Source organism: Macaca nemestrina, chromosome 19 (genome assembly GCF_043159975.1).
Source record: "Macaca nemestrina isolate mMacNem1 chromosome 19, mMacNem.hap1, whole genome shotgun sequence".
NCBI classification, from domain to species: Eukaryota; Metazoa; Chordata; class Mammalia; order Primates; family Cercopithecidae; genus Macaca; species Macaca nemestrina.
In genome coordinates this window covers 18,893,199-18,905,561 of record NC_092143.1, presented here as the reverse complement: position 1 = coordinate 18,905,561, position 12,363 = coordinate 18,893,199, and the positions used below count along the sequence as shown (strand labels likewise).

The following is a 12,363-nucleotide window of genomic DNA, read 5'->3' as shown; positions in this document are numbered from 1 at the left end:
CCACGAAAATCTCAGTGGCTTAGCACAACTACAGTTAATTTCTTGCTCACATTCAGCCTACTGTGGGTCTGAGCTCAGTGTCCCAGGCTGCCCCACTCTGCATCTCACACCTTGTGGTTCTTTCTCAGTAACTACAGCAAGGAAAAAGCATGGAGACTCATACATCAGCTCATACAGACTTCTGCCTAGAAGTAACACAATTCACTATTGCTCATCAACTAAAGCAAATCACACAGACATATCCACATTTAAGAGGACAGAAAAGTATAATCCTTTATTATGTCCAAAAAGAGAAGAAGAACCAGAAATATTGATGATCACTAATAATGTTTTCTTAGGTCAGGCTCTCAGAATTTTTTGTGATGTTCTCGACTCTTTCCTATGAAATATGAAACACATCCATGGGACCTCTGTGTTGGTGGTATTAGCTTTAAGAATCACTTCTTCTGTAATCCCAGCACTTTGGGAGGCCGAGACGGGCGGATCACGAGGTCAGGAGATTGAGACCATCCTGGCTAACACGGTGAAACCCTGTCTCTACTAAAAAATACAAAAAACTAGCCGGGTAAGGTGGTGGGCGCCTGTAGTCCCAGCTACTCAGGAGGCTGAGGCAGGAGAATGGCGTAAATCCAGGAGGCGGAGCTTGCAGTGAGCCGAGATCCAGCCACTGCACTCCAGCCCGGGCGACAGAGCGAGACTCCGTCTCAAAAAAAAAAGAATCACTTCTTGTATGTCCTACCACATCTCTCAAATTTTTCCTCTGCTGAACATAAACTGAGCTTTGCAAAAGTATTTCTACTTCAGAATTCAAACCTACTCCAGGAAACCTGAGAATGCAGATTTTAAAAATGAACACTCCCACAACACAGTATGTGAATATAAATGTAAACACACACATGTACACATCCCAACTTTGTAGAAAATATCTAATAATTTGACTAATCCCCTTTAAAACTGGAGGAAAGATTTCTAGTATTGATCAGGAACAAATTTTCAACAAGTTCATATTAACTGCTTAAAGTTAGACCACCAACTCAGGAGAAATAACAAGGTGTGTCATATGATTAGGAGATTTCAAATAAGCTTCTACTAAATAAGCAGGTTCTTTAGGAAGCACAGGAGTTGGTGACTGCATTTCAGAGGCATAAAAGAAAATAGTAAAAGACATGAATTCCAGTCAAAGTGGCAAAAATAAGCAATCTGCCACAGCCACATGGGCTCCTCAGCATTCTTTTGCTGGAGGCACAAAGCAGCACTGGGGCCTTGGCAAGCTGCTGAGCAGGAACAAACAGGGACCACAAGTCACCAGTGATTGTTCTTTTCTGTCAAGCTTTCCCAGGGACATTTTTGTTAGATCTGAAGTCTGACAGTTTGCCTTGGGCACTTTATGTCACAAAGGATAAGACAGACTCAAAAAAAGGCTTTCTCTTCCAAGCCTCAGGGTTTTACCTAAAAGCAAGCCAAAAGCCTGGTTTCTGAATCCAAATGCTGATCCAGGCAAACCCGTCCATGGCTGACCACTACCAGGGAATATCTGACTACCCTCTTTCCTTCTTACTCCCTGCCCCTGCCCCCTTGCTTTCCTCAATCCAAGAAATTAATTCATCTTCCCTTTTCCAATCCTGGAACCCCTCCTTCTTTCAGATAACACAGCACGGATTCTAACCAGGAGGTCTGGTTTCCGGCAGCAGGAGCAGAGTGTCTTTTACCTGCCTATCCTGATAGCAGACAGCGGGCAGCCCGTGCTGAGCAGCACAGGCACACTGACCATCCAAGTGTGCAGCTGTGATGACAATGGCCACGTCATGTCCTGCAGCCCAGAGGCCTACATGCTCCCAGTCAGTTTGAGCCGGGGTGCCCTCATTGCCATCCTGGCCTGCATCTTCGTCCTCTTAGGTGAGTAAGGGGCTGCTTTCCCTTCTGTGGAGTCCTGCCAGTGCTCACTCAGACATCCATTCATTACCTTCCTGACACAGCTATTTAGAACTGATCCTCCACACCTTGCTTACTCAAAAGGTGGTAGAGTGAGGCTGCAAAAATACAGTAAAGAAACTGAGGACAGTCCCTTCTTCAAGGTGTCTTTGGTAAGATCAAAGCACATATACTTACGAAGTATCTACTATGAGCTGGGGCACCATACAAGGTGCTAGGATTAATAAAACAGACACATCCTGGCCTTCCTGAGTTTACTTCAGAACAAAGCAGGCTCGTTTTGACATCATAGAATCAAAATTACAATTTAGACAGGATTTGATGATCACCTCTTCTAACCCCTTCATTTAAGTAATAGCTAAGTCACAAAGGGGTAAGTGACAGGCTCAAAACCAAAGTCAGAGGCAGAGCCAGGGCTGAAATGCAGGCAGGTCATACACACTGGGCACCCCTGTGGCTCAACAGCACTGCCTTTCTCCTAAACGCTCATCCCGATTCTGGAGGTGGTATTACAGGGAAGGGAAGAGGGATAAGGTATCCTGGTTGGACAAGTGACAGGGATAGATGCCATTTCAAACAGGGTAGTCAGGGAATCCCTCACTGATAAGACCTTTGAGCAGAAAGCTAAAGGAAGTGATGGTGTGAACCACACATATTTCTGGAGAATAAGCTGTTTGGGGTGATTAGTACCCCTCCCAGGCACCATGGCCATCTAACCAGGAACGGCAACTAAACAGGGTCAGTTTTCCTCTACTGATGAAATAAGGGCATTACAGGCCAGTAGTGGGAGAGCACTACTGGGGTTAAGGAACCCTTCCTTCCTCCTCTCAAGTCATACTGCAAGGCGGCTCCCCAACTCCCTGGTATGTAAGGCCATCCTTGCAATTGTTTTCTAATTCCACACTCAAAAACAGAGAAACAAAAACACTTAAACCAACTCTTGCAAAAAAGAAAATATCTGTACGTATATCCTTGCTCTTCTTATTGAACCAATCTATAGCAAATATATCTTGCTTAGAGAAAAACAGATTTAGTAGATACTAGTATTATTCAATATAAAAGAAATCTGAGTTTTCTGAGAGAAAAAGCCCTGAGGATTGAAATTAGAATAGAGGTACAGATATTCACATACACCCTTGATCCCAAGTTCACTTCTATACCAAGAGACAGATCAAAGAAGTTCCTGTGAAAAATGTCGGCACTTGATTTTCTAGGTAGGTCTGTGGAATGTGCTTCTTAAAATACATAGGAAAATACAACATGTGGTTTAATTTTGTTTTTTTGGTTCAGCCCTATGCAAAGAGAGAAAGAGTATAAATAAGTAACCTTTCTAAGTTCTTGGATCCCTGCGTCAGACATAATTGTTACGGTTTCTGGACCCTGACTGCATTGACAAGTAAAACCTCCCTGCAATTCCTTGAGTTTCCATAAGGTGGCATTGGGGGTCCTTGAGTGCAGAACTGGACAACCTGTAAGAGGCCTTTGAAGAAACTTGTTCCTGGGAGAAATTTCCAGACTGGCTGTCCTTACCTCTATCTTTGGAAAATGTCGAAGTTAAAAGTTCACTCTGGCCCACAAAAAGCCATCATTACAGAAATACTGATTTAAAGAGACTGGCTTGGAGAGGCTCTCAAGTTAAAAATGGTGTGCAAGGGACAATTTATTTTATCCCTCCCCACCCATGATGATGTCTTGTCTTTTGAACTGTACAGAAAAAGTAAACTGTTTTCAGGAGCTAAATTGAGCAGAGCTGTCATAAAATCCTCACAGTTTTAAGTACTCTTACTTCTAAGAGTACGCATCCCACATTAAGAATAATTCATGAAACTTTAAGATTTGAGTTGCATTTGTCAACAAAATACTACATTTTATGGACAACTAAATTAATTCGGACTTCGTGGGGTTTTTATTTCATGTCTCACATATTTATGTAGTTCCTAGAAAATCTCATAAGCTCTATGCACCATGCCTACAGTACCCAAAGAATAAACCATCCCTAGAACTAATTCTCTTTGGTCAGAGAAGCCTTTCAGCTAAATAAGACCATTTTCCTCAAAATCTGATTTTCAGGGCATTATATAATATTTGTTATTTAAATTAGATTACCCAAAAAAAAAAGAAAAAGAAAAGACACGTAGCAATCTTTATTTTTCAAGAAACAGACTAGTTCTATACAAACGGCCCACTTCTCCATGACCATCAGAATTCTCTCCAGCAAGGTACTCAAAAGACTTCCAATTTTGCTTCCTAGCATTTTCCGAAATACCACCCCTACCACTTCAAGGTCACCTCTGTGAAGCCCTTCTCAGTCTCCCAAGTAAAATTCACTGACCCTGCCTCTGTACTCTCCTGGTGACACTTGTGGCTCTAATAGCCCTTATCACTGTCTGACTTGCATTAATTATCAGCATCCATAATCTCCTTAGATTACAAGCTCGCAAGAGCAGAATCCATGTCACACTCAATATTGTTTCCCCATTGCTTAGCATAGAGCCTTAAAAATATGTGGCTTTAATAACTTTACTGAAACACAGCATGCTCACTTCGAACCTCAGGTCTCCAACTTGCATCAATCCAAATCACACTCCAACCTTTCATGCTCGATTCAAGCCCTCACTTCCTTAAAGTCCTATTAGTCTCTTTTTCTCCAGGAATCCCACCATCCTTTTAGTCCACGCCTCGTATTTTTGCACACAGAGAAAATATACACAAGCATATCATCGTTTCCTGTGTATGTTTTGTCACCAAAGCTATCCGGGAAAATATTACATATTAATGTCATTAATCGCAATTTATAAAAAAGCACATCTACATTCAAAAAAATTTTTAAATCACTGTTGTGAGTTTTATTAGTCTGTAATCCTTTACTGCATGTACGAATGTACTCCACTTTTTCCCCTTGGATGAACTGGGGTCTTATTCTGCAGTGCTGTCAAACGGTCACTGTTCACTAGCTGTAACAAAGTACACCAGAAAAAAAAAAAAATCAATAGCAGTTCTACAGCTAAAACCTCAACACTCTTCCTGGAAAACGTTTTCAGTCAGAGAGATAAATAGCTCAATGGGATTATCTCTATATCTCCTTTAAACCCCGGCGAACACATTCTAGGCGGGGGGGAAATGCATTTGCTGGGATAAAATTTTATCCAAACCTGCAAGGGCACATCTAACAGTGTGGTGTTTCTTTAATAACATGATGAATTATATAAAATGCCACTGCTCATTCTCTCCCTTCCATAAACACCCTTGGGTCCAGAAAGCCACAACCGCCTAATGAAAGGCTTCTCTGAAGAACCTGAGTTTACTGGACCCCAGGGATCACTTACGTTCTGTTGTTTTTTAGAGGTATAAAAAGACTACAACTTTGGCGCATACTTAGTATTTGTATCTCTACGCATATTAAGATATGATTATATACAGAGTAGAATCCTATTAAGATGTTAATATAAGGAAGCAGCATTCCCCCTACATAAGACTTCCACATTCCACATTATAAGAAGAGAAAAGTATATTTACCATCATATAAACAGAGCACATGATCTAGTCCTTTGAGTATGTTGGTCCATAACAGGCCTTTGTGCTTTGTTAATTGGATTTTAAATCGGGTGTTAGGTGTAGAGACACACACAATTTCAAAACAGCACGCCGCTGTTAAGAGACTATATGCAATTTTTTCTAATTAAACCATTTAAAGAAATACAGGGCTTCACTGTCCACAACCTGACTTACAGAAAGAGAACAAGGTGGACTTAAATTAGAATTCCCCGAAGTTTCAGATATCCAAAAGCTATCTGAGCTCTCTCCACTCGGTAGCTCTTCCCCTAACCGTGGTCAATCAAGACTATTTCTACTCACCGCACACACAGCCACATCTCCTCGGTAAACAGACTCTCCTTTTTCTTCCTCGCAGTGCTGGTGTTGCTCATTTTGTCCATGAGGCGGCACCGGAAACAACCATACATCATCGACGACGAGGAAAACATCCACGAGAACATCGTCCGCTATGACGACGAGGGCGGCGGCGAGGAGGACACCGAGGCCTTCGACATCGCGGCCATGTGGAACCCCCGGGAGGCGCAGGCAGGGACCGCCCCCAAGACGCGGCAGGACATGCTGCCCGAGATCGAGAGCCTCTCCCGCTACGTGCCTCAGACGTGCGCAGTGAACAGCACTGTCCACAGCTACGTGCTGGCCAAGCTCTACGAGGCCGACATGGACCTGTGGGCGCCGCCCTTCGACTCCCTTCAGACGTACATGTTCGAGGGCGAAGGCTCTGTGGCGGGGTCGCTGAGCTCCCTGCAGTCGGCCACGTCGGACTCGGAACAGAACTTCGACTTCCTGACGGACTGGGGGCCGCGCTTCCGGAAGCTGGCCGAGCTCTACGGGGCGTCGGAGGGCCCCGCGCCGCTGTGGTGACGGAAGCGAGGAGGCAGGCGCGCGTCCAAATCCAGACGTTCTCCGCAGGTGCTTCGCGGACAAGGTGCAGCAGACCACACGAGCAATACTGTGCTGGAGAGTGAGAATGGGGGAGAGAGGGCGAACAGAGCTCTCTCTGGATCAGCTTTACTTGGGTAGATTAAGTTAAATAAGCAAAAGGAAACCCAGGAAGTAGAGGGCAGAATCTTCAATTACCTTTTTTTCTTTTCTTTTTGATTTTTCTCACACTGTGCGAAGGCCTGGAGTCCAACGTGTTATGACAAGGGTGACTTTGCCATTCGCTAAGGCGTTTGTCGCTTTTCCACCACAGAAAGGCTCTGGCCTTGGATACAGAGATGCCAGTTGAAAGCAGAAAGTTCTACTCTCATATCCGTTTTTTCTCTTATTCTCCATTTAAGAGTTCTGCTGGCTCATCAAACCACAGATACCAACCCACAAGAAAGAACAGAAAACTTGTTACTCAGTAAAATTAACCTACTTGTTCTGGGATGGATGGAATTTATCGTAACCCTTTGGAGACAAGGTTAAAACTGAATCAGCCTTGCATGGGGGTGGATGGGTGGGAGGGTGGGTGAAGGAAGAGAAATTGACTTTATGCTCAAGTTTAGTGGCTGAACCAAGAGATGTTGGCATTACGGCTCATCCAACGCCATCAAGTTAGAGTGCTCGCGTCTCCTCTCAGCTCTTTAACTGTGCCCCTGCAAAATTGTTCGGAATGAAACCAGAAAAACCTGCCTCTTTTGCACTGTAGATGTCTCTTCCATGTGCCAAATGTGGAGATTAGATGCTACAAATGAAAGCCAAATAAAAAGAAGTATCTGATAAAAGCATGGGTTAGAGGGCTTTCCTAATCTGTGTGAGGTCAATCCAAGGGATGTTTACATACTGTAGATAACCTACTTGAACAAAAATCAGTATTATAGAGAATAAATGGATGTAAGAAAATTACATGTACAAGTTTTGTATATTTGTTAATAATTTTGGTAATAAATATGATGTACTGCATCTCAGTACCTTAGCACTTCTTTTAATAAAAGTTAAATAGAAGGAAAAGTCTATTGCGAATTTGTTTAATTGCTGAACAGGTAGAAGATGGCTTTGTAATCCGGATCTACCTCAGGCTCCCAGGGTTGGGGCTAATTTGTAAGGCAAAAGCAGTGGCAAAGAAGTGTGAGGCTGCATTCTATTTCAGTCGCTAACCATATGAACATTATGGTTGAAACTGTTAAGCTTTTAATGAACACCCTCCATTTCTTCATCCCTGAAGAGAGCAAAGGGTGGTTTGGTAAGATCAATGATACAATGGTGAATTTAGCACATATTTTTCATTTTGCAAAAGGGTATTACCCATAGCCGCCAATGAGGCAGGCTGCTGTGCTACTTACATCTCTATTTCATTGGCAAATTGAGCTCACAGATGGTTGCAACCATATTTTATTCATCTTTCCTTTTGCTACAGTAGCTAGCGTACTCTTCTGCATACAGTAGGTGCTTAACACATACTTCATGGCTACACGATGGGAAGGATCTCTTTGTTTGACATTCTATTACTAAAAAATATTTTACACAACAATCTTCACAATTGAGGACAAATTGTGAACAAAATCATTGCCTGAGAGCCTTGATTGTAGCAACAGTTCTCAAATTTTAATGCATCAGAATTACCTGAAGAAATTGTTAAACTACCTCACCCCTAGATTTTCTGATTCAGTCGATTTGGGGCAGTTTGTATTTCTAACATGTTCCCAGGAGATGCTGATGCTGCTGGTCCAGGAACCACATTTTGAAAACCTCTGGTATGCAGTTACTCACTCTCCAACACATGAAGATTAAACTATATCCCATCTGCATTGGGTCCCATCTTCCCACAGAGTGGTGTTGTGAACTGTTTTCCCAGTACAACATGAAGAGTTTACAGAAATGTATGAGAAAGCTGATGAGGGTCTGGTAGGCAGTAGGATGTGCTTTTTTGCATATTACACATTACATGGTACCATTACATGGTACATTAACAGCCACCAAATTCTCTTCAGCCTTCAGCATACTAACACTTTCTTCTCATGAAAGGCAGGCAGCTCTCACACATCCTCCTCAAGGATAGAGTGCAATGTAAAAATAAATACACTTAACAAAGCAAAAGAAAAAGCATGGACTTGAGTCCAAACTAGGCTTTACAATATACCAATTATATGGATGTAGGAAAATCAACCTCTATAACATTCTTCCTTCCTACCACAGCCCTGAGGATAATTTTGTGAGTATTTCACTTTGTATTGCTTGTGTTACAACTGAGAACAGCTGTTATCCTAACCACAGGGGGTTATCATGCCCCACATCCTGCAAATGTGGTCCCCATGATATTGGGCATGAAGTGATTAAACAAAATCTCCTGAATCTTCTGGTCCCTGGGAGGATGTTTAATGGTGTAATATAGGAAGTGTGAATGAAGCACAAAATAGATCTATTTCAGCTTCGTACTCTAAGCTAAAAGAGATTCCCACTCCAAATGAATTTTAAAATTCCCTTACTACTGCCACAATGTAATACAAATGCTGATCCCTCTGGGAATAAAGAAAAAGAAAACCATCATCATCTCCATACAGACAATGTGATCAGGTTAAGCTGGAGAGCTGTAAAATCATTCAGCCATTTCTTTGTCAACAGGTACAACAGCTAGCCTGTAATTTACATGTTGGAAACAGGAGAACCTGTAGAAACCAATTGATAAGACTCAATCTGAAACTGTATACTGAATAAGAGCACAAGCAAAGATAAAAATTAGCAATGAATTTTCCACATCTAAAAAAGAGAATATTCAAGCACGGCATATAGCAAAGACAAAGATGGGGTGGTTCACACAAGAAAGAATCTATGAATCCTGAAAATGGAATTCGACAAGTTAAATATCAGTGCAGGCACATTGATTAAAAGTTGTCATTAGTTCACTAATAATGCAGAACTAGGCCTTGATGACAGAATTCACAGTATTTCCATGTAGTGCTAGGACTATATGAATGTAAGACAGACACACTTTACAAGTAGTTCCCATTGCAGATTGACTCACTGTCATATCCATTTGTCATTTTTACAATAAAGAACCTTCAACATATTATTATACATAAATACCTAGATTAGGGAAGCTTCTGCTTTATTCGTAAAGATCAAGTTTCTGATAGAGGAAGTGGATAAAATTAGGCTAAGTGGTCCTCTTTTTTATTTTTTTAAATTATATTTTAAATTCTACGGTACATGTGCACAACGTGCAGGTTTGTTACGTAGGTATACATGTGCCATGTTGGTGTACTGCACCCATTAACTTGTCATTTACATCAGGTATTTCTCCTAGTACTATCCCTTCCCCCTCCCCCGACCCCATGACAGACCCCGGTGTGTGATGTTCCCCACCCTGTGTCCAAGTGTTCTCCTTGTTCAATTCCCACCTATGAGTCAGAACACGCAGTGTTTGGTTTTCTGTCCTTCCGCAACATTGCTCAGAATGGTTTCCAGCTTCATCCACATCCCTACAAATGACATAAACTCATCCTTTTTCTATGGCTGCATAGTATTTTATGGTGTATATGTTTCACATTTTCTTAATCCATTCTATCATTGATGGACATTTGGGTTGGTTCCAAGTCTTTGCTCTTGTGAATCGTGCCACAATAAACATATGTGTGCATGTGTCTATATGGTAGCATGATTTATAATCCTTTGGGTATATATCCAGTAATGGAATTGCTGGGTCAAATGGCATTTCTAGTTCCAGATCCTTGAGGAATCGCCACACTGTCTTTCACAATGGTTGAACTAGTTTACAGTCCCACCAACAGTGTAAAAGTGTTCCTATTTCTCCACATTCTCTCCAGCACCTGTTGTTTCCTGACTCCTTAATGATCACCATTCTAACTGGTGAGAGATGGTATCTTCATTGTGGTTTCGATTTGCATTTCTCTGATGGCCAGTGATAATGAGCATTTTTTTCATGTGTCTGTTGCCTGCATAAATGTCTTCTTTTGAGAAATATCTGTCCACATCCTTTGCCCACTTTTTGATGGGGTTGATTTTTTCTTGTAAATTTTTTAAGTTATTTGTAGATTCTGGGTATTACCCTTTGCCAGATGGGTAGATTGCAAAAATTTTCTCCCATTCTGTAGGTTGCCTGTTCACTCTGATGGTAGTTTATTTTGCTGTGCTCTTTAGTTTAATTAGATCCCATTTGTCTATTTTGGCTTTTGTTGCCATTGCTTTTGGTGTTTTAGTCATGACATCCTTGCCCTTGCCTATGTCCTGAATGGTATTGCCTAGGTTTTCTTCTAGGATTTTTATGGTTTTAGGTCTAACATTTAAGTCTTTAATCCATCTTGAATCAATTTTTATACAAGGTGTAAGGAAGGGATCCAGTTTCAGCTTTCTACATATGTCTAGCCAGTTTTCCTAGCACCATTTATTAAATAATGAAACCTTTCCCCATTTCTTGTTTTTGTCCAGTTTGTCAAAGATCAGATGGTTGTAAATATGTGGTGTTATTTCTGAGGGCTCTGTTCTGTTCCATTGGTCTAAATCTCTGTTTGGGTACCAGTACCATGCTGTTTCAGTTACTGTAGCCTTGTAGTATAGTTTGAAGTCAGGTACTGTGATGTCTCCAGTTTTGTTCTTTTGGCTTAGGATTGTCTTGGTAATGTAGGCCCTTTTTTGGTTCCATATGAACTTTAAAGTAGTTTTTTCCAATTCTATGAAGAAAGTCATTGGTAGCTTGATGGGGATGGCATAGAATCTATAAATTACCTTGGGCAGTATGGCCATTTTCACGATAATGATTCTTCCTATCCATGAGCATGGAATGTTCTTCCATTTGTTTATGTCCTCTTTTATTTTGTTGAGCAGTGGTTTGTAGTTCTCTTTGAAGAGGTCCTTCACGTCCCTTGTAAGTTGGCTTCCTAGGTATCTTATTCTCTTTGAAGCAATTGTGAATGGGAGTTCACTCATGATTTCATTCTCTGTTTGTGTGGTGTATAGGAATTGGTGTATAGGAATACTTCTGATTTTTGCACATTGACTTTGTATCCTGAGACTTTGCTGAAGTTGCTTGTCAGTTTAAGGAGATTTGGGGCTGAGATGATGGGATTTTCTAAATACACAGTCATGTCATCTGCAAACAAGGACAATTTGACTTCCTGTTTTCGTAATTGAACATGCTTTATTTCTTTCTCTTGCCTGATTGCCCTGGCCAGAACTTCTAACACTACATTGAATAGGAGTGGTGAGAGAGGGTATCCCTGTCTTAACGCCAGTTTTCAAAGGGAATGTCTCCAGTTTTTGCCAGTTCAGTATGGTATTGGCTGGGGGCTTGTCATAAATAGCTCTTATTATTTTGAGATACATCCCATCAGTACCTAGCTTATTGAGAGTTTTTAGCATGAAGGGCTGTTGAATTTTGTTGAAGGCCTTTTCTGCATTTATTGAGATAATCATGTGGTTCTTGTCTTTGATTCTGTTTATATGATGGATTACGTTTATTGATTTGCGTATGTTGAACCAGCCTTGCATCCCAGGGATGAACCAACTTGATCGTTGTGGATAAGCTTTTTGATGTGCTGCTGGATTTGGTTTGCCCGTATTTTATTGAGGATTTTTGCATCAATGTTCATCAGAGATATTGGTCTAAAATTCTCTTCTTTTGTTGTGTCTCTGCCAGGCTTTGATATCAGGGTGATGCTAGCCTCACAAAATGAGTTAGGGAAGATTCCCTCTTTTTCTATTGATGGGAATAGTTTCAGAAGGAATGGTACCTGCTCCTCTTTGTACCTCTGGTAGAATTTGGTTGTGAATCTGTCTGGTCCTGGACATTTTTTGGTTGGTAGGCTATCAATTATTGCCTCAATTTCAGAGCCTGTTATTGGTCTATTCAGGGATTCAACTTCTTCCTGGTTTAGTCTTGGGAGGGTGTATGTGTCTAGGAATTTATCCATTTCTTCTAGATTTTCTAGTTTATTT

At 41.3% G+C, this 12,363-nt stretch overlaps 1 protein-coding gene and 1 long non-coding RNA gene across 12 annotated transcripts in view; one reads left to right on the top strand and one right to left on the bottom strand.

The window, feature by feature from the left end:
- The window catches only part of LOC105477026 (cadherin 20), a 224,049-nt gene extending 216,641 nt beyond the window's left edge, over positions 1-7,408 (top strand). For 9 of the 10 annotated variants that reach the window (XM_011733353.3, XM_011733348.3, XM_071085245.1 and 6 more), the window contains 2 exons: positions 1,645-1,896; positions 5,843-7,407. In XM_011733353.3, the coding sequence (XP_011731655.1) occupies positions 1,645-1,896; positions 5,843-6,348 (758 nt within the window). In that variant the 3' untranslated portion in view covers positions 6,349-7,407. Of the gene's footprint in view, positions 1-1,644; positions 1,897-5,842 lie in introns of all 10 variants that reach the window. The other variant, XM_071085247.1, reaches the window with a different exon arrangement.
- The window catches only part of LOC139360002 (uncharacterized), a 247,168-nt gene that overhangs the window by 214,952 nt on the left and 19,853 nt on the right, over positions 1-12,363 (bottom strand). The window lies entirely within an intron of this gene.